The following is a 22,778-nucleotide window of genomic DNA, read 5'->3' on the forward strand; positions in this document are numbered from 1 at the left end:
AAAGGAATGTGCACTTATTTTTCTTTATGGAGCCTTTACTTAATTGAGGACATTGGTACATGCTCTAATAATTCAAATCATTAATGCTGTTCCCTTTGGCAAATAGTCCCAGACTACCCAACTGCTCCCACTACTACTGCCTTAACACTGTCTCTTCTTCTACCTGATGTATTCTTATAGACTCCATTAAAGTGTAGGGCTCATTTAGATTTATCAGATCCCCTTTATGTATTTACATGTGTATTTGCTGCAGGCAGGGTGGGGCATGCTGGTTTGGAGAAAGTCAGAAGCTGGGTTGAAAGTCTTGGTAACCTAAAGATGTTAAGATGACTTAACACACATTAAGATGACTGGGCTTCATTTCCTAGTGGGTAAAAGTGTTTATTTACTTTAAAATTAGGTGGTTTTTTTCTAGAAGGACTTTTTATTGCCCAGTTTTCTGTTTATTGTTCAATAATTAGTGAACCACTATATTGAGTCATAGAAAACTATTTTCTCAAAAGGGTCAGTTCCCTGTTATTTTAGGACAACATACAGGGCTGTACTTCTGTTACCTGCTACATTGCAGTTTTAGCCCATCATTTCAGCTACCTGCCTTCACCTGCTCTTTGCCTGCCTTCTTCCCTTCTCCCTGAAAATCTTTATTATGATTATTAAAAAACCAATTCAGCCAAGCATAGCGGCACACACCTGCAATCCCAGCGACTCAGGAGGCTGAGGCAGGAGGATTGCAGGCTCAAAGCTAGCCTGGACAACTTAGTGAGATACTGTCTAAAAATAAAAAAGGCTGGAAATGGAGATCAATAGTAAAGCTTCCCTGAGTTCAATCCTCAGGGCCACAAAAGAAAAAAAATCAGGTAGACTCTTTGAGTTTTAGGTGCTAAATTTTTTTCTTGCTTCATTTGTTTTACAGCTAATGAAATGGCTAACAGTCATTGAATGCCAAAGGTAAAAGCACCAGGTCTGATAATCCCTGTGCTCTTTAGTTAGCTCCCATATAACTGAGGATAAGTTTACATGGTAATCATAACCTTGGTGTCCTGATATAGGTAGTAATTTTCAGTTTATAAGGAAATTATTTACCGTATCTTATTTGATCCTCTGCACATCCTTGTTGTGATAAGATAGCATTGTACCCATTTTACATATGAGGAATCTGAGGCTCAGATATTATAATGATCCAGTGCCATTCAGATAAAGAGCAGAATCAGAACTTGATGGGCCAAATTCAGGACTCCCTGTTCTGAATGCCTTGTCACTTACCTGCTGGCCCACTAGTTGGGGAGAGGAGTTTACCTCTAGTCTACTTGGTAGTTATCTCCATTGTATAAATTTGAAATCACAGTAGCTCTGAAGAGACTATTTTTTTTTTATCCTGAAATTTACTAATACTTACTAGATACGCAGTATTTCTATTTAATATAGTAAAAAGAGATAATGTACTCAGGAAAGTACTCTTGTTCAGTTAATGTTTAGTACAATTAAGTACATGATTGCCATGAAAGGTTTGCGTGTGTGGACACAGCTATGTGTTTATGACTCCTTATATGTATATGTAGATATTTGTGGAGAATCACTGAAAGTTCTAAAACTATTTGCTAATAAACAAATCAGTGTCCATTTTAGTTTTTTGTGTTGGTAAAGGTAATTTTTGATGCATTCCTGCATGAATGATGTATTTTTGTTATAATTGGGCATATCCCTTCTGATGATCTATTGATAGATGTTACGGAGCCCTGGATTTAGTAGTTTAAGCAAATGAGGTTCCCTCTTTCCTTCCTTCTCAACATGTAACACAAGGCCCAGAGATAGTAATCCATTGTCAATTTAGTGACTTAAAAGATGCCATGGAGGACACAAGTTCTGTTCTTCTGCTCTGCCTTCTTTCATATGTTGCATTCATCCTCCTGAGTGGAACATGGCTGCTGTGCTCCTGGGCATTGCATCTACATTGCAGACAGGAAGAAGGTCAGAAGGCCTTAAGCACATGCTCTTTGTCCATAACCTTTTCAACAGTTGTTTTTTTTTAAATCCAGTGGCTTCTGACAAGTACATTGTAAATAGTAGTACTGAGTGTTACATATGGTTCTGAAGAGGTGAGTATTCTAGCTGAGCATGTCGCTACTCTCAGAGAATCAGGTTCCTGTTACTAAGGAAGGGATAAATGGATGTTAGATGGTCAGTCATGGTTCCACAGTAGGTATAACTTGTATTATTAAAACCATAATTATATCTCCAAAAATAGTTTAAGAGATTGAGTAAGGCAATAAAAGCTCAATTTGGAGTTTTGCAGTTAATTAGATTTAGGCTTAATGTTTAATATGTCTATTATGCTTCTGTTGAAGTAAAAAAAATACATTAGGAATGGGGAACACCTTTTTTGGTAAGAGCCACTGAGCCATAGGGAATAGTTCACAGATGTTTCAAGGAAAACTGAAAGTAATACGAGAAGGTGAAAAGACTTAGTTCTGCTGGTTTTCAGCCTGGCATCAGGTAATCCAAAAATTAATTGAATAAATCATAGGGTAGATAATTTAAAATTTTTAAGGTTTTTGAACTACAGAAAATCAGAGTCAGGAGATAGAAAAGTAATAATACAGACAAATAAGTGAAAGTTTGCCAAGTATCCACTTTGTGCAAATATTCTTTCTTTTGCCCCAAGGCTGATTCTCCTCCCTCTCCAAAGCTTGCTAAAGTTAATCCCCATCCACTTCCGAACCCTTAGCACAACTAGTTAAAAACCACACTGCCTAGGTCCAGTATCCATTTCTGATAAGATTATTAGTAACAAAGAGTAGAAAGACAATGCATGGGAAAAGAATGTCTCACACCCAGGCCCAACATCAGTCTTCATATTGAAATTTCAGGGCTGTCCTGCTGCAAGCCAAGGCACGAAAATACCACCTCTGCCACCACTGCCATTTAACATGTCATTTTTCCATAGGTTGGAGCCAAAACAATAAGAGATGCAGTGTATCTGTTCTAAATGGGGAGACAGGCGTCCTTTCTTTTTCTAGATAAAATTCATCTCCCCAGAATACTTAAGGGAACCAACTGAGCACAACTATAAGTAATAAATGTTTGTATTTATTTTTTGTTAATGTATCAGAACATGTACAGCTATAAAGTGAACAAGGCAAATGTAACCAGTACCCATATTAGAGAACAAAACAGTCTTGGTGACACAGAGGTTCTCTGGGGGCTCTTAGTCAATGCTGTGATTTTTCAGGGGGATAGGATGGTTTCTGTTATTTTCTTTGTGCATTTCTATATTGTCTAATTTTTCAATGATTATGTACTCAGAAATAAAATGATAATATTTTTGTTTGCATGTGTTCTTTTTTGAAAGGAGTTTTGTTATTTGTAGGCTGGGGCTTGCTTATGTCTATTTAGCAGAGTCATTGTCTATTGATCAGAAACTGATTTTTACAGGAGTCTTGGAAATTTTCTTTCTCCCTAACCACCCACCCAAGGAAAATATTCTGTTATTGACATGAAAGCAGCGTTTTAAAGGGTATGAAAACTGAGAACAAGAATTTCTCGAAGTCTTTATGTACGTTTGACTTACCAAACTGATTTTATATAAAGGACCTGCTTGTTATAAATAAGGATGTTTGGTCACTTGATTCCATGTTTGAGCCCCTCCATCTCTTTATCTGGGCCTTTTAATGTCTGTTGCTTAATGCCCAAACTTTTTCTTCTTTATTCCTTCAGATTGTGAACCTTATAGAAGAAACTGGACACTTTCATATCACAAACACAACATTTGATTTTGATCTTTGCTCGCTGGACAAAACTACAGTCCGTAAACTACAGAGTTACCTGGAAACATCTGGAACATCCTGAGGATACAACTGGATGCATCAAAAACTATTGCTCTTTTTTTTTTTTTTTTTTTTTGGTTGTGATTTTTTTTGTTGTTGTTGTTGTTTATATGAAAACACTCAGAATGATGCAACCAAAAGGGAAAAAATAAAAATCAAACAACCTTCAGCTTTATTTTCCTTTAAAGCCAGTCATCATCTCTTGATAAAGGAGAGGTTAAGCAAACCAGCCTCAGCGGACCACTCTTCTCTCCAAGGAAATCCCCGGGAAGAGTTAGCCTGGATAGCCTTGAAAACAAACAAAGCAAACACAACACAAGAAAACTTAAAGAATGTGTATGTTATCATGTCTCTCCGTGGTGGTTCATTCCACAGGATGAACGCATACTCAACACACTGCCTTATTACATAACTGATCTATTTATTATCGCATACAGATATTCTAAAGTCGTTGAGGGAATGACACCACCAGACACTATGAGTACTTGGTCCCGTGGATGCTCTTTCAATGCAGCACCCTTGCCATCCCAAGCCCAGTGACCTTACTTGTACACCGTGCCACTTTCCACCAACTTTTTCCAAGTCCTTTAACTCGTTGCAGTCTGTATTTTCCACCTTTTGTTTTTCCTGTTCCAGGACACAAATTTTCAACTGGGGGGACCAAATAGCCACTTTGATTTTCTTCTTTGTGGTCTTTTTCCTGAAAGTGGGGGCCAGACCTTGGCTGTATCCATGTAATGATCTTGGACCATGGTAGAAAAGGCACCAAATAGGATCATATGACTTGCTGTCTAGCCTTAGTCGGTAAACCCGTAGGACTTATAACAAGAGCGTACCTGTAAATGTCCTGACTGCAGCATTGTTGAGCTGTCATTGACATTCTTGTGTCTGTTTTACTGTAATAATATTAGGTAAATATGGAAGTAAAGGCATTCCGCAGGATCAGCATTTGGAAAAAGGAAAAAAAAAAAAAAAGAATTCCAGCCCTGTTTTCTAAAGAAATGTAGAAATTCTTAACTTGGATCTATTTATTAGAGGTTCAGCTCTCTTCAGCTGCCAGCGTGGCTCATCTTTATTGTAAAACCAGGAATCAGATTTTTGTTTGTTCACATATGATTCTCTTAAACTATTTTATATTTGAAAAATTAAAATCTTTCTTTGGGGGAAAAAATCTTGGTTATTCTGCCATCAAAGACTGTGTATTAACTTGTAGATTCAGTGGTTCGATACCTGTTTAGTCCCTTGCTAATGTTTCCAGAAGGATTTCCTGTATTGGTGAAAGTAAAGATGGTTGGGGAGGGGGGGATATTTTTGTTCTTGTACCCTTGTTTTGGAACTAGAATTCTGTCCTGTGGCATGCAAAAGAAAGCAAATTATTTTTAAAAGAAAAAAAAAAAAAACCAAATTACTTTTTGGTGTCATTATTCTATCCTCTCCATAAATGGAGAAATGAAAAATGAGAACAGCTCATCTTCCAGGTCTTTACTAGGAACTCAACCACAATGAAAAGAAAGGAAGAAATGCTTCTGGATCCAAAGGTCCGTCCCTGGATCAGCCTTAAGAAAGTCTCTGTGCTAATAGACCAGGATCTCCCTCGTTTGCTCCTGTGCCAGATGCTGTCTTTTCATTCACAGATTAACTAGTGTCTGTACAGAAAATGGTCTCTCCAGACCCATTCTTTTGGGCAGTAATGTAAATGCAGATTGATAATGGAGTGATTTCTGCATTTTAAAAAGGGGATTTTTTACACTGTTTCTTTCTATCCAAAGAAACTATTTTTTTCCTTTAAAAAAATTATAATACAGCCATGCTTCTTGTAAATTACTTCTCTGAAGTGTCCTCCCAGAGGACAAGTGTACTTTCAAGAATGTTATGATTCTTCATGATTGGCATGAACTGTACTTGAAGCATTTGTTATGTAGTCCACTTCTCAATGTGCAATTACAGAGATACTTTCCAAGTTATTTTGGACATTAGATGACTGATGAATTGTGTGGTTTTAGTTGTATTTTGTTTTTAACTTTACAGGTGAAAGGGGAGGACAATGCTTATATGGAAATGTTTGCAAAATTCATAAATCTTTTAAAATTTCTAACTGCTAATTCACATATTCTCATTAAACCAGAAATTTATGTGGTTAAACTAATATTATCACTGTAGTTTAACTAGAAATATATATAGGCCATTTTTAGTTTTGTAACTAAATGATTTGGCAAAGTAAAGATTTTTTTTTTTTTTTGTTCTATCAGTTACTAACCAAGAAACTAGGTCAGATTTAAAAAAAAAAAAATACTCCCCTCAAAAAAGAATGATAAGGGCAGCTATTACAGTGATAAACTTTAGACCTGAATATTAGATAATCACTTGTCTTCCAAATAGCATAACATGTAAGTTTGTAAACTAGTAACAAATTTTGGAAAAACTTGCCAACCTACTACTCATCCAGACAGGAAAATGTGTTTCCCACAAAATTCTGATAGCTAGCTAGATTTTTTTTTTCTTGTTTGAAGCAGTACTCTGGCTCTCATCATGTGATTTTTAAATATAGAAGTAATAAATCCCCTTTCTGTTAATCTCAGAGTTCTAATACTCTTCACAAAGTCACTCGCTCAGTTCTGCCCCATTTATGCATACTCACCTTTGAAACCTGTTGATGATATTCTTGACATGTGTACCCTAGTGGCTTTGGATTTTTTAAGCACAAAGGGGAAATGGCAGGGTTTAATTTCTTCAGTGTATATATATATATGTATATATATATATAAATAGATATTTCGAATAAAATTAATTGGGTGAATGTGAATATGGTTTGAACCAGCCAGAGTATAATAAACTGTCTTCAAAGTTTTCCCCTGTGATTTGAGGGGGGGGGAATATGTATGTACAGAATTTGTGCTCTCTGCCCCCCTTTTATAAATTAGCTTTTGCTTCTGGTTTTGCAGCAGGAGGTGTATGACAGAAAGTTCTTCTATCTTAGGATACACCAGTCATATCAGCAGATGTTTGCAGTTATTCTGTTTCTTCACCATAACCTGTCCCTCTCTCGATGTGAACAAATGTCTATATATGCTTGCATATTGTGTCAAAGTACAGATGAGGAGACAAGAGCTTTGGGGGTGGGGGAGACCTTATAAGAGTATCCTAAACATTCTTAAATTGTTAAGCAAATCTCTGTAAATGAATTGTTCATCTTTTTGTGGAAAGAGCCAATAAAATTGGTTTTCTTCCACTAGAAAGTTTCTTCCACCAAAAAAAGTTTTTGCTGATACTTTTTATAGACCCACCTAATCTTTAAAAAGCAAACAAACAGCAATTTAGGCCTGCATAACATACTGTTTACCATTTGAAGCCCTACAAATGTAGTTAACACTTGTTTAAGAGAGACTTTAACTCTTAAATGTTTTAGCTCTACCTGTTTAATAGAGTTGGATGTTCAGTGTTGGAAATGGTCAATGTCTGTGTTTGGTGGCTCGTGTTCATTTTTCTCACTGGAAGCGATCAGCTCTGGAGTAATTTGCTGTGTGCTTATTACTTTCCACCTTTAGCGTCTGTGTACTAATGCTATGTACTACTCCTATATTTATATACATATATACATATATATATACACATATATATTATCAGAGTAATTTTGCTTTGGACTGTCACTCTAAAACTATGACTATGATGTAGAGACTACTACAGCTGCAGTGAATGCAAAGGAGTCGATTCCCGTGGTGTAGGTTAGTCTTGGGCTGCAAGTCTCCATCTTTTGACCTCTTCTGTTTTATATGATGCTTTTTATTATGTAGGCACTGCCATCCCCGAATATTCCTTGTAAAGATGCATTGAATAAGTCAATTTAAAAGGAAGACAAAGCCACCGCTGTCTGTAAACTGTAAATATGTACTTTGGCATTTGTACTCCAGTATTCTGAAAATAGAGTTCTGATGGAAATGCTGACAGATCCTTAACGGTGGCCAGAGCTACCATGCAGTGCAAAAATAAATTAAGTAAAAATGTATTCTCAAGATTAACAGTGCAAGGCCAATACGTTTTATAAATCTGTCAGTATCTTTTTAATGGAGTGTGTATGTGTAGTTATGTTGAAAGATACATTGTGTATGTGTGTATACATGCTTTTATGTGAACTACAAGGCACACGTAAGATGTATTTGCCATCTCTAAAACCCATGTTGAAATGTAAGTACAGATTGACAGAAATAGGTGTTTTACTTAAATTCATGCCTAATCTATTGTGACTCTTTTTTTTTTTTTTAACAATATATAGTCTTACAGATTTGTTTGATCAGTTTGCTTCTACTTTGCATTCAGGAGAAATAAGCCTTTTGTCATGCAGCAATGCCATTTCTAAAGAAGAAAGATTAAAAAGAATTGAGGTGACCAGAGAACATGGATAGTATATCCCAAACCTGCTGAGGGCAATCCATTTGTGCATGATAGTTTTCCTTTCCTCCCTACTTCTTTGGAAAGGTTTGTTCATAAACTAAACAATATACTATGGTACATAATTGTATCAACAGAGTTATTACAAAGCATTTATTTCAGCACCTTGATTAGACAGGAAGGACAGAAACTACTACAACAAAGGGAAATTAAAATACATTGAGTTTGGCAAATAACCAAGGAATTGAGTGGGATACTCAATAGTAGAGACATGAGATTTGAGAAACTGACCCCTTCATTCAGGCCAACAAGCCCTGTAGGGGCTTGCAATAGACTGCTTCATCTCTGATCAATTAGAAGCTGACCTTAGGTTTGGAAGCATCAGCTACAAATGGACTAGAGTGGCAGCAAAACTTCTAATCAACACACTTGAATTAGACTGATCTGTTTCCTTACTTTACTACAGTTGTTCATTTGTATATTCGAAGTAATAGCCCAGCATCTTCTCCATTGTGGTGAGAGTCAAGATCAGTATCATGAGCCTGCTGAAGCCAACTCCAGAGTGCTCTTGCCCAGGAGTGCACTGTACCACATGGTTTTTCTCAGTACATTTGTTCCACTGTCTCAGCAGTGTCCCCACTTGGATATGCAAGGAAACCTGGAGAGAGATGGCAGATCAAGGCTTGGCACCCAGACCTCTGTGGTGTTTCAAAGATGTACTGTCTAAAACTAGTGGGTTTTTTTTTTTTTTTTTTTTTCCTGATTAGTGGAGCAGTTAAGGGTACTTCATTGGTTTCCTTGACCAGGATACCACCCAAATAGAAAATACCAAACATATTTCAATGATTCTGCTTTCTCCACCAGGTAATAGTATCCACATCTTCCTCTTTATGTGGACGCCTTCCTTGGAGGCATTTCCAGTCTATTCCAAATGTTGTTAAATTGCCCTTGGCTTTCACCTTAGCCTCTGGGTCTTAATTTCCTCTTAATTAAAGAAGAGTAACCAACACAGTCCCCAAGAACTAGCAAGGGAAATACATGGCACAAACTAAAATCACTCCTGTAATTATAACTCGGCCCTGTAACTGTTAAATAACAGCAGAAATAATACACCCCCTGCATGGAGGTTCCTTGAGTCTACTTTAATAATGTGGGGCGGTTATTGGGTCCCTGTGCAATCTGCCCATGATAGGTGGCTATGTAAAATAGGGACCGGCGGATTACAGGCAAAGCCATGAGCTTGTTTTTGCAGTCATGTCTTCCACTACACATAGCCCCCACCCCAGAGTTCTGAAGTTTCAAAAGGGTAGAAAAGGATAAGCCCAGGCCATTAAAAGAAAATAATCAAAGCTATTGAAAAGATAAAACAAATGAGTCGCACTAAAAGGGCAGCCTGTGCAAGTAATAAGGTTGAAATACTGATACGGATTTCGTAGCTGAACAGCATTCCTCACACATGTGGTTTGTGTATCCGCGTCTGGGTGGGTGGTCTGGGGAGAAGTGCTAAACGCGGCAAGATGGCTTAGTTTCTGAGCAGTGGAGGGCAGCTTTGGGACAGGCTCAGCCCGTGGCATCTGCAGTCCATGCAGAATAAAGAGGCTCTCCTGCTTTGTTCCAGGAGGGAAAGTTTTAACTTGGCATATTCATGTAAGCGTGCATCTCTTCTCTGCACAGAATCCACTAAAGGGCAGAAGCGTGTGAGTGTGTTTAAGCCCCTCCTTGATGCTTGTCCCAGTATTGGGGCCGGAATGTGCACATAGAGTGTAATGAACTTCCATTTGTTCTAATCTATCCCCTGGGTGCCAGGCACCATAAAAAGTTCTCTTTTGAAAGTGATGCTGTTGTAAATAACAACTTGGTCTGGGTAGGACAGGGAATAACATTAAATTAAAGGCACATATGATAATTATGGTCAACAAACAAAAACCAAAGGAAGATGGACTCCCCCCATTTCCCAAGCACATTTTTACTGATGGGAATGCCAAATGAAGTCCACTCAGTTCAAGGTGGGAGACTGGTCAAGGGAACCTTCTTGCACTCAGGAAACGCTGCCCAACAATGGCTTATGACCGGCATGAATCATGCCAACTTATGTTAGAAGACCGTGGCTTCACGAATATTCATTGGAATTCTTAGGTATTGTGGCTTTTATTTTGATTTCAATTACTTGGGGAATAGATTATTGTTTTCCAAATTATAATATTATTGATTACATATTTATTGTCTCTTTCCAACTCTAGAATCGTAGGTCACAGCATGCTAATAATATATTAAATTCCCAGAAAGACACACACAAGAACTGAACTTGTTTAACTGAAAGTTAATATTTTCCAAATTGTACTTAACACAATAGTAATTATACAGGTCAATAATAGATGCTTTGCTTTTAAGAAAAAATTCCTTAAAGAAGTTTTTATACTGTATTTTATTCTTCAAGCCTTCCAACATAGTTTGGAATGGTAGAGGTTCAGAGAAAGACAACATAGTTGTTGATATCTCTGTAAGTGGTTTTCTGGGTTAAGTATCCATTTAGCTTATTGTCCAAATTGGAACAATTTTGAGAGTAAAGTAGGATACTATTGGTAATCATCCCAAGACAACAGGAGTAAACTGAGTCTATCTTCAGCAAACCAGGACATGTGGTCACCATAGATCCAAGGAACATAATTTGGGATATACCCAACTAAAAATACCCCCTCAGATTCCTTTATTAGTTCAGCGTGTATATGGTAAAAGGTGTGCCGCTGGACTCGGTAGGGAAGAATATAGTTATTTCCTCACCTGTTTTGCAAAATTTGTGGTTGATGTTCCTATAACAAAGATTAAGGAGAAAAAAATTTTACATGATACAGGAGTCTTCAGAAATGACCCATAAACCCAGGATAAACTGTATTTTTATGCCTAAGTTTGATGAGGAACAGAAATAATTGTGTTAGAAATAATGATTGAACAAAAAGGAGTCTGACCTCATGGTATTAAGGGGGAACTTAGCAAGACCTACTCCTTCAGACTCCTCTTGGCCTCCAGATGTATGGCAGGGCCCCTCTGCAATGAGGGTCTTAAGATCTACTTTGAGGCAAAGTAGGTCAGAGAATTTCTTTTATGATCATGCTTCAGGAGAGAAAGGTAAGGGTGAAGTCAGAGTGACTGTTCTGCTTCTGTCTTTTTGGTTTCCTTCAGTTCAGAATACTCAGTACTCCAGGGTGCCATATTTGGTGGTATCATGTCTTGAACCCTGGCAGCTGCCTATTTATAGTTACATAGAATGGCTCCCTCACAGTAAGGGTGGCCCTTGGGCTCACAGTGTAAGGTACATTTTCAGTTTTGCTGAAGAACCATGGTAGTTGAGGTAGTCTCTAGTCACCCCTTCCCTGTCTTGCCCCTGGATTAGCCTGTTACTTAGATAAATTAGTCAGTACTGACCATCAGTCCCATATTCAGGAAGCGTTCATTCTTGGCCTGTTCCCTAAGCCTGTCATATGCTGAGGCATAGTGTTTCTTCTCACACCCAACACCTTTGCCTGAGAGTCTACTTCTTCACTGTCACCTGCTTAGTCACTCTGCTGGCCACCGCTCTATCCTGGTGGTTGATCTCCCCACCCCAGCATGTCCTGGAATTTTGCTGCTCTCCCCTCTGTCTCCAAGTCCTGTGACCTGATATCCTTTGAAAATTTACATGGACAGTTACATGGACACAGTTACCTAGTACAGAATAAACGCTAAAAAAATGTTGAACCAGTGAATGAATGTTTGTGAATAATCCTTTCTTGATTTGCAAGTATGTCAAAACATTGATGGCGTTCTCTGCTGCCTCTTTCCCTAAAATCATCTCCCTTATTCAGCCATTATATTAATGTACTAAAGTATGATGAGAAAAAAAATCAGTCATTGGAGTCACAAAAGCTTGGTTTTGAATCCCAGATCTGCCACTCCAAGCCTTGTAACCTTAAATAATAGACATTCCTGAACTTTGGTTTCTTATTTGTGAGACGGGATTAACAATGCACCTCAAAACGGTGGTTGTGAAGACTGTAGTGCATTTAGCACACTGTGCCTGGTCCATGGGACTCAGTAAATGGTAGGTTTTTTTGTGCTAGTGGGTTCTGGTAAGAGCCTGTATTCTCCTTGTGGAGAACTTTGCCAGTGTGTAGGATTACCCTGTTCCTGTTTGTCATTCAACCTCAAGTGTCACCCTATTGTGATACACCCACCACGCTCACTGCCATAGTCAATGTTCCTCCCCACATTCACATTCTTATAGGGCAGTCAAGACTGTTGTTCCTCTGAAACTGCTTTTAGTCCATGGGAAAGAAAGGGAGTCAGAAGCAAAGCAGTACAGTTTTCAGGTCTCAGAATTAGGTTATGTTAAGTAGTTGAACACACTTCCACTGGATGGGCTCAGTTGCTAGAGATCATGCTGGTAAAGCTGAGGTTATAGGTTTGAATGCCTTATGACTCCATTGATTTGATCCCTGTGGGACTAAAACCTTCCAAATTCTATGTCACCACGTCATGAATGAGTGTCCTAGGAAGAGGAGCATGAGAAGATTCTCCTCCAAACATGACTTCATGACACCTTCTTGAGAGGGTAGCTCTGTCGTATGATCATCACTGTCATCTTCACACAATAGTCAGAGACAGTAGAGAATGCCATCACCAATTGGGCAAGCGGCATTTGGGATGTAATTCATCCTCTCCATTGTGTTGGCCATTTCCCCAGAGGGAAGCCCAGGTTGGGATCCTGCTTCACCAGACACTACCCATTATAAGACCTCCTGTATGGTACTGCTTTACCCATACCTTACCATAATAGCCTATATATTTTTTAAGTTGGAACTGTATACCATATAGAAATGGGTCATTGCCATCCTACCATTTGTGATTTATTTATAGCAAGTACCTCTGTTCTCTCTTAGTTCAGTATAGTACTCTTCAAGGTCACACTTGAAGTATTCAAGGTCACACTTGAATAGTATTGACGAAATACTATTGGCCATAACACTTTGTAGAGGATGTGAATATAGTTCTTCACCGCATTGAAATGCAAAGAAATGCTACTTTAGTTGTTTTTTTCTGTATTTTTAATCTTAAATATTATGTGATCTATTTATTTTCTATTGCTTTGTAACAAATTACCATGAATTTAATGGCTTAAGACAACAAAAGTTTATTATCCTACAATTCTGGAAATCAGAAGTCTGAAGTGAGGGTCACTAAACTAAAGTGTCATCAGAGCTGTATTTATCTGGGGGAGAATCAATTTCCTTACCTTTTTCAGCTTCTAGGAGCCACCTGCATTTCTTGGCTCATGGCCCCTTCCTCCATCTTTAAAGCCAGTAAACTGGCTTTAAAGTGTAACACCACTCCGATCTGCCTCCTTCCATCTTTTAGCAACACTGGAAACCTTGGGACCACCCAGATCATTGAGAAAAGTATTCCCACCTCAAGATCTTTAATCACATCTGCCCCTTTGCTATGTAAAGTATTACATTTACAGGCTCTGGGAATTAGTGTGTGGTCATCTTTGGGGAGTCCATTATTGTACCCCAAACATAGAGAAATGCCAATGTTGAAATTCCCATCCTTCTGGACATTTGAGTCAACTAAGAAGAACTTATTTGCTCTACATTAAAAGTTGAAGTAATTTGCAACTAGTTCCAATTTTCATGGCATCATACTTCCTGATGATGACTGCAGTGATTTCTTTAAAAATTAAGGAAAAATCGACAATGAGACATCTTTAAAGGTTATTTAAGGTTTTAGCCAGGATGATGGAAGTTTAGTCATTCAACAGATATTTATTGAGTGTTTACCATATGCTAACCACTATCCTTAGGAGCTTGTGAAAATACAATTGCTTTGTCCATAGTCTTTCCTTTCCATTTTGCTGAGGGTAGAGTCTCTTCGCTCCTGACAAGCAGTGTCATCATGTGGTTAGAACTTCTTCAAAGCTACATGGAAATCCTTAACTGCAGACAGATTGTATAGCTTTTCTTGGATCCCAGCCTCCTTTTCCCCATTACTGATGGGAAACTTCTTAATTTGATCTGATTTTTACAGACTTTTTAAAGATAGATCTGAATGAATAGTTCATCTTCAAGCCATGCACGGGATGCAATTTGGGGCCTGAATTGAACAAAGGAGCAGCCCAGCAGAGTCTCCCATAAAGCTCACATATTTGCTCCTTGCTGCTCTAGTTTGTTGAGCACAGAGTAAAAACTGATGACCTCAGCTTTATCTTAACCATCAAAATCAGTACTACCCATGTGCTAAGCTGTGGTCTGGTTTCATCAGAATCACCTAGGGAGTTTTTACAAGCTGCACCTCTTCTACAAATTCTGACTTAATTGTTCTGTATAAGGCTGTGGACGTTGGTGTTTTCAAGTGCTCTACAGATGATTCTAATGTACAGCCAGGTTGGAATTATAAAAAATAAAGTTTTATTTCCTGCTGCCAGGGTTTTTTTTTTTTTTTTTTTTTTTTTTTTCAGTAAACCTAAAGTAGGGGTCAGGAATCCCAGCTGCTGAAAGTTCCTCAGGTGATTCTATTCTGCAGCCATGTTTGGAAATTACCATCTTAGTGACAATCTTTCTGCACTTTAGCTATCAAAATTATGTTTCCTTTGTCGTGAACATTATTCTTGAGGTCCGTATCCATCCCAGGCTTCCTGACCTTGACTCTGGGTACTAGGCCTAGAAGGTTGCAATTTGAATACACTCTCCAGGTAATTCCTATCACAAAATCGTAGGAAATATTGCCATATTAGCCTCAGGATTCTGGGGCAGAAAACAAAGCTACACCTTTACATTGAGCAATCTAGCCCTGAATCCATCCTTAGTTTCTACATGTGTGCCTTTGTCACCAATACTCCTGGAATTGAGTTGGTGGTATATAAAGCACAGGGCACTGGGTTGGTGGAACGGTGCATACTGGTCCCTGAGTGATTCTCCTGAGACTCTCTGTGTGTTGATGGTTGCCTGGAAAGTGAAATGTATAGTTCCCTACTAGGTCATCTGGGAGGTTATCAATAAAAAAGAGGAGAAAAATGTTCCAAAATGAGGTTCATAGAAAAAGGCAAAGCAAATGCAAATCCATCTGGATAAAAACAAACCAGAAGTACTTAAAAATGCACACTCAAATTTTCTCTGATGAAGACAATATGTTGGCTTTGAAAACTTTAGTGTGTCCTGATCCCAAAACCCACACTGAGTATAAAAATTTCAAGTTTCTTTTACATAATTAAATTTGTGAGCAATTCCAGTGAAAGAAGAAAACTGTTTAGTCTTCTTGTTTCAATTTTGCCTTTCAGTGAATGCATAATTTCCTCATGTACTTTAAGCAGTAACCAAGATCAAAAACTTATTTCCCTGGGATCATGTAGCCTTCTCCTTGGTGATATATACTAGCTTTGTTAGTCTCCATATAATTCACAGTTTGGATTTTCAGGTTCAAGGATTTTTGTGTAGTAATCCAGGTCCTCCCTCTGAACAATTTTCCATCATATTTACACAGTTGAACCACTAATCCATCTACAACAAGCCCATTGTGTGGAAGTGGATTTTTGATGAACTATCTAGATAATCATATATTTTCTTTCTTCAAAATGAAAGACATCCATGCCAAGATACCTCTGACTTAAAGGTATTTTTAAAGGATCATCAAATACCTGACTTGATGGCTTTGAAAACTTTAATGAACCATTTCTTGTGATAAAGTGAGCACTGCTTACATGAGAAAAGTGGTTGGTTTCGCTCCTTGGGTGATTCGTATGTTGATGCAGCTTTGGGCCAGGCTTTAAATTTCAGTTGGTAACAAATGGAGAGGAAAGAATATTTTTCAAAGGGCATAAAACTAGGTGCTTTTAAAAAGTCCCTTCTCTTTTGCTTCAAATTGATTTGATTATTAGTAAAAGGATCTAAAATATAGAATGGAAACCTGAAAACTTGTGACCAATCAAGAGTGAAATCCACTCTTTTATTTTTTTAATTTTATTGTAAACAAATGGGATACATGTTGTTTCTCTGTTTGTACATGGCATAAAGGCATACCATTTGTGTAATCATAAATTTACATAGGGCAATGCTGTTTGATTCATTTTGTTATTTTTTTCCCTTTCCCCCCACCCCTCCCATCCCTCTTTTCCCTCTATACAGTCCTTCCTTCCTCCATTCTTGCCCCCCTCCCTAACCCTAACTCTAACCCTAACACTAACCCCTCCCACCCCCCATTATGTGTCATCATCCACTTATTAGCGATATCATTCGTCCTTTGGTTTTTTGAGATTGGCTTATCTCACTTAACATATTCTCCAGTTTCATCCATTTGCCTGCAAATGCCATAATTTTATCATTCTTTATGGCTGAGTAATATTCCATTGTGTATATATACCACAGTTTCTTTATCCATTCATCAATTGAAGGACATCTAGGTTGGTTCCACAATCTGGCTATTGTGAACTGAGCAGCTATGAACATTGATGTGGCTGTATCTCTGTAATATGCTGAAATCCACTCTTAATGAAGAAATCCTCGATATGAACCCAAGTGCAAGTTGTGAAGCACATTTATAGTTCTTAGAGTTTCCTTGCTTGTCTGATGTAAAACTTAGGGTGAAATATTATCCTCATCTTGAAAAATATCCCTGCTATTTGGAGGATTTATTTTTTCATCTTCTATGTGGCTTTTAATTTTGTATGCCATTAACTTTCCTGAATATAGGTCTTTTGATTGTAAATCGCCTTTTTAAAAAAGTGTGATATATATTGTAGCTAAGTCAATAAGTAATCATCTTTCCTGCAGTTCTGTCCCATGGTCACTTCTTTTTCAGTTATTGATGGATCTGATTTGCCAGATTGTGAACTAGCTCTGAAGATACCAAGCTGAAGAAGAGGCTAAGATAGAGCTTAGAGCTAAACAAGAAAACCAGAGGTTATGTGACAGGGGTCAAGCCGTATAAGTCACTTGAAGGGGCAGGTAGAGCAGTTTGCATGGAGTTCTGTAGAAAACCAAGAAAGCATGTAACTGAGCCTGTTGAGGACATTCTAGGAAGAGGGAACTGTGTAGACCCAGAGGAGAAGATAGAGGATTTGGAGTTTGATATGACTAAAAGATAGGATCTGGGAGGAGGAAAGAAAGAGATAGAGGCAGAAATAGGTAGAGGCAGATAATGGCTGTCTTTGTGACTATCTAGGGATCTTGGACTTTTTCCAGGGGAAAAATGGGCAGCTGTGGTGGAGGTTGGTTCCCAAGTTGGAGAAACAGCAAGCACACCAGCTACAGTGGAGAGACAGAAAGGTCGCTATCTAGAGAACAGGGTCAGAAAGCCTACAGGGACCTCACTACAACTTAAAGATAGGACTTGGCTTTTCCTAAGAGACGAGAAACCACTGGAGGGCTATGGAAGAGAAGTATAGCCATTAGGTTTGGAGTTAGGGGTGGATTAAGTGAAATAATGCATGAAAATCAGCACAGTGCCTGGAACATGGTAAAAACACAAGTACTAGCTCCACACAGAGGCTGGTGATCACAAAACATCAAACCTTTGGAAACATATTTGCATATGGGCTTGGATCCTAAGAAATGGAGTTGTTTTTCTAAAAGATACTCACTCCATACCAGTGGAATTTTCACCTTGTCTGGATGGGAAGGGGCGTAAATGACAGAGTAGACTTGGATGCTCAAAGTTTTGTGGCTCAAAATGATAGCTGAGGTTATGGATGCATTTGTAGCTGCTCTGAGCATGCCCACAGGAGGTTGCGGTGGCCTGAGTACACTTTTGCTACTGGTTTTGAGGTACATGGAATCGAACCACTGAACTACACTACCAGCCCTTTTTATTTTTTTTATTTCAAGACAGGGTCTCTCTAAGTTTCCCAGGCTGACCTCAAACTTGTGATCCTTCTGCCTCAACTCTCAGTTGCTGGAATTATAGGCATTTGCCATTGCACCCATTTTGGTAATGAGTTTGTATAGACCGGATTTATTAAATACCACCCCATCCACTAAGCCTCACAGTATTGAGAAAAATGGAGGGTGACTGATACCATGGAAGCACGAGAAAGCTAACCCAAGACTGATGCGGGGTCAAGGTAGAGGGGAAGAAAGACAGCAGGAAGGTGGTGCTGAGCCACTGTGCCTACTTTAGTGTCAACACAAAATTGGAGTGTAAAAACAAGTTTGTACTGAGAAACAGCATATCAGAGCTTGCTTCAGAGGTTTGCCAAGAGCTGCTTAATGAATTAAGCTGTGACTGGAAATTAAAAATGAACACACACAAAAAATCAAGCTCAAAAAAGGGTGACCTGGTTGCTGTCCTTTGGCCTGAGAGACAGACATGGAAGGACTCAGGTAGAGAAGATTTCAGTCTGTAAAAGCCAAAGATGGAGTCTTGGAATCGAACCCCTTCCTAAGTGAACTTCTAGGAATGGAGCTCACTGGTGTGAAACTGGAGACAGTGGGTCCCAGATGCCACTGTGTGCCCAACTGTTTTTCTGAAATCTAGAAAGTCAGGCAATGGGGCTCTTTTCCTCAATCTTGTCCATAGAGTAGAGAATCCACAGGGCACCTGGGAGCCTGATTTGCCTCTTGACAGCATTGACGACGTCAGAGGTGGTTTGACAGACTGGGGTGTTTAGCAAGTGTGCATTGTCTTAATGTCGAAGAAAGTGAGCCAACCACAGTTTCTCATCATGTGTGTCCCCCTCTTGTCCCCATTTCTGTACTCCTAGGTTTTCCCCAGGCCTCTCCCAGCTCTCTATCACCTATTGTTCTCTTTTGCTTACTTTCTTCCCCGGCCATTCTTTTATGTGAGATTTCTCTTCTCTAATCACCTCTCTTAAGTGTTTGAAGCAGCGAGTGGTGTGTGTGTTTGAAAACAATGATTCCAAATGTACTTTGGTAGTTGCCATAGACTTCCTTCAGCACCAGGGCAGAGAAGTGTGGACGGCTTTTGTGTCTGCCCTGGGGAAGGAGGACAGCTTCCCCACACGGTCTGGGTGTGCAGTGAGAGGTGATAGTAATTCAGAAAGCAGGAATTTGCCTTCAAAGCTTTGGGAAGGTTTAGAGAGGCTACTTATAATCCATCAGGGGATTAAAAAGAAAATAGACAGGTTCTGGGATATTGCTATAGATCACCTAGACAAGACGAAAAGATAGAGCAGCTCAGGAAATGTGTTTACAGATAAGAGGCAAGTTTAAAAAGCTGGGCCATGATCATGGAGACTTTGACTGATTGCACCTACTAAATAATGTATAAATGAATGTTATTCAACAACTACCCATATTGACTGACAAAACAACAGTGAACAAATGAAGGCAAAAGCAGAAACCTTCACAATAAATCTCTGCAGTCCAGCTTCTGCTCCTGGCACTCACGCATGGCCCTGACCTTTCCCTCTTGTCCTCCAGCAAGGCTGCTCACAGTTAGTTTTGGGAGGAATTGATTCTTCATTCATCTGTTCATTCATTTGTGGTTGCACATTTTAGTACCTATGCTGTTTCAGACTAGGTACAATTAGAAGAAAATAGTCATAACCCTGAAGGATTTCATGGGAGGCCAGATAATAAAAGCAAAAATAAATTTTTAGAAATACAGACAATGTAGTGAAATTGTAGGAGGAAGGCTTCATTCTGAGAGTGATTTCAGAATAGGGCCTTGCTGTAGTTTAGACTGGAATGTCCCCAAAAGGACCACGTTCAAGATTGGTCCTCAGCTTGGCACTAGTGGAAGGTGGTAGAACCTCTAAGAGGTGGGGCCTTCCAGGTTTTATGGTCACTGTGGGGACTGCGGGATGCTGCTCTCCTCTTCTTTCCGATCCTGGCCATGAGGGGTACAATTTTGTCACATGCTCCAACCATGATGGAGGCCTCACCTCAGGGTCGATTGATCAACCTCTAGAACTATGAACCAGATAAACCTTTTCTCTTTTTAATCTTTTTATCTTAGGTATTTGTTACACTAATTGAAAACTTCCTATCACAGATGTAGCATTTCACTCCAATGAAAGAGTTTTGAGATATTCCTGATTGGTATGGACAGAGAAAAATCCAGCAATCCCTTGAGTTCCCTCTTTCCCAAATAGGATTAAATATAAGTATCAAGAAATGGTCTGCATTCAAAGTTCACTGAAAAACTAGAAGTGAGCCTGAAATGAACTAATAAACCTAGTCCCCACAATTTCTTCTTCCACTCCACATCATGAGTCTTTTTTCTTTGAGATAAAAAGATCCATGTAGGTCAGGCAGTGGAGAGTTTATTTCCTTTTTTATTTCTTTTTGTTAGATCTGAGAGGACGAGAATGTGGCAAATTTTGAGAATGGATTTTTCTGGAGTTGAAAAAAGACATTGTTGATGACCACAGCCTTTGGATTAAAGTTGGGTTTCACATTGCAGGTTGCTTCTGTGAGTCAATACTTCTAATGTCATTAAATGCAAAGGCAGTGGGGAATATTTAGTCACACATATCCTGCCCTTTTGGAATCAATAAACTCTGAACCTCTGGCTTTCAATGTTATCAGAAATTCTTGGGAAACTCTTAGAATTTCTTCATAAACAATAACTGGTTTATTTTAGTTTTACTTATAATGTCAGGCTTCCACTTGGCAAAGAAGCTCTCTCAATCTTCTATCTAGGGAACTAAAAATGTCCCCTAATGAAAACTGATGGCTATTTGTCAGATGGTATCATAGAGGGGCTGCAGTTAATCAGGCTGGGAGATTGGTTATAAGCACTCAATCACTAAAAATAATAGCGGTAATATTAAGAAGTTTAGCAAAGATAAAAGAAAACAATATCGCCTCACCCAGAACAATTAAATTAGAATCTTCTGTGGTATGGTACAAGGGCCCAGCGTTTTTTCAAGCTTCTCAGGTGCTTTTAACATGCAACTAGCACAAAGCACCGCAGATCTTGGGAACCGCTAAACTTTATGTGACCCAGGAACCAAGATTCAACATGATTTGTCAAGGCAATAGTTATAAACGTTGCTCAATGTATAAAAAAATAGGATTGGTTTATTCTCAATTTGTTAGAGCAAGGTCCTCAAATGTCATTAATCATCCTTTTGCTAGAAGTGTTGTTGGGTTACAGCAAACGAGTTGTCGCAGGAGAAAGTTGAGTGGAATGTTAAAGAGCTCAACATGATCACACCAGGGTGGCCTGCTAGACCTTTCATAGTTACTATTTTGAAAATCTAAAATTATTTCTTTCAGAAAGCCATTACAGGAGTGTAAAGCAGATTTGGATAGGAAGCCCTAGTGATATAGATATTTACTAAGCTAACGCCAGGCAGCAAGTCTCATGCATGTGAAAACCTAACACAGGTAAATATCTACTATACGGCAGCGCTCTTTCCTGAGAAAGGTCATGAGTGAATGGGTAAGCATGAACAAAGGCTTCAAGCCCAAAGCTTTGATTATGCAGAATACCTCTCTGTGGTGCTTAAGTACAATGACCACCCTGGATTTTTTCAGAGTGGTTTAGATTTTGACTCCATTATCAGTATATTGCTTCAATGTTTAGCTATTTGGAATCCCACTACCTAATACCCAGTAAATATATACTCATATTTGTTGAATTGAACTAAAGGCCACTACTCCTCCAAGTTGCTTCTGATATACTTATTAAACTGTAGCCACTGACAACCACACTATGAGATAAGGGCAGGGGCACCCCAGGAGTGAAGGTAGGTCCCTGTGTCAGTCCCCCAGGGTATACAGTGTGGAAAAATGGCTTGTTCCAGGCACACAAGCTGACAATTCCCACCCTTACCTGCTGAGAGCACAGCTCTAGTCCACCTTTTCCTCTACCTGGGCTTCCTTTTGGGTCCCACATTTGTATCTTAATGAAGCTCTAACTTTGGTTCTCCAATTTCCATTAAATTTAGGCATTGACATCTGCCTTGGGACCCGTGTGCCTGGCTCCAGGCAGTTCTCCCTCCCCCTCCACAGCCATCACTCACCAGACATCGCTGCCGTCCTTGAGGTGGGGTGTGGGGCCAACAAAAACACCTCGATGAGGCACTGGTGTGCATTATCCATCTGGAAAACAGGATGCCTTATTCACCCATATATTCTGTGAAGAAAGGCAACTGTTTCTCAGTCATTAGTGCACCCTTGCCTAGTCCCACACCCTGAAATCTCATTGGGCCTTACCAAAACCCTTTCTGGAGATCTGAGTTTAAGCATTCCTCTCTGTCTTGAAATCACATGATGAGTGTTTGTGCATTTTCCGGTGAGATCATGGGATTATACTAAGGTCTTCAGGAAAGTGGTCACCCAATTCCCTTCTCTTCCTAGCCAGCAAGGGGGCGTTGCTCCAGCCAGCCTATCAACTGCCTAGACTCCTGGCAGAAACTGCAAGGCTCAGACCCACAGTAACTTATGTAAGGATCCCAAATGTTCCACTCTGTTTGCACAGAGTGCTGGATTGGTAGCTGAGAGTTTCTGTTAGGGCAAAAGACTGACCCTAATCACAGAGAGCCAAAATTTCTAGGAAGAGAAAATAATTCACAACACATAAGCAGCTGCTGTTCCTCTTTATCTTTTTAACTTTCAAAAGTGTAGACTAAAA

The 22,778-nt window shown here is 39.1% G+C and overlaps 1 protein-coding gene and 1 long non-coding RNA gene across 9 annotated transcripts in view; one reads left to right on the plus strand and one right to left on the minus strand.

Moving 5' to 3' along the window:
* Mllt3 (MLLT3 super elongation complex subunit) overlaps positions 1-5,268 on the plus strand; it is a 256,118-nt gene extending 250,850 nt beyond the window's left edge. For all 5 annotated transcript variants that reach the window (XM_047524429.1, XM_047524431.1, XM_047524432.1 and 2 more), the window contains one exon: positions 3,715-5,268. In XM_047524429.1, the coding sequence (XP_047380385.1) occupies positions 3,715-3,846 (132 nt within the window). In that variant the 3' untranslated portion in view covers positions 3,847-5,268. The remainder of the gene's footprint in view (positions 1-3,714) is intronic.
* On the minus strand, positions 1,518-22,501 carry LOC124964332 (uncharacterized). 4 transcript variants are annotated; one of them, XR_007104927.1, is made up of 5 exons: positions 22,361-22,501; positions 22,168-22,280; positions 8,667-8,868; positions 3,989-4,112; positions 1,518-1,946 (listed from the first exon to the last, which is right to left on the minus strand). It is a non-coding gene; the product is annotated as an uncharacterized LOC124964332 (long non-coding RNA). The 4 variants fall into 4 exon arrangements; XR_007104926.1 differs by lacking the exon at positions 1,518-1,946 and having other exon boundaries at positions 3,974-4,112; XR_007104925.1 differs by lacking the exons at positions 1,518-1,946; positions 3,989-4,112 and having other exon boundaries at positions 8,350-8,868.
* Positions 22,502-22,778: the final 277 nt, after the last annotated feature.

The sequence above is a fragment of the Sciurus carolinensis genome, chromosome 14 (assembly GCF_902686445.1).
Source record: "Sciurus carolinensis chromosome 14, mSciCar1.2, whole genome shotgun sequence".
Taxonomy (NCBI): domain Eukaryota; kingdom Metazoa; phylum Chordata; class Mammalia; order Rodentia; family Sciuridae; genus Sciurus; species Sciurus carolinensis.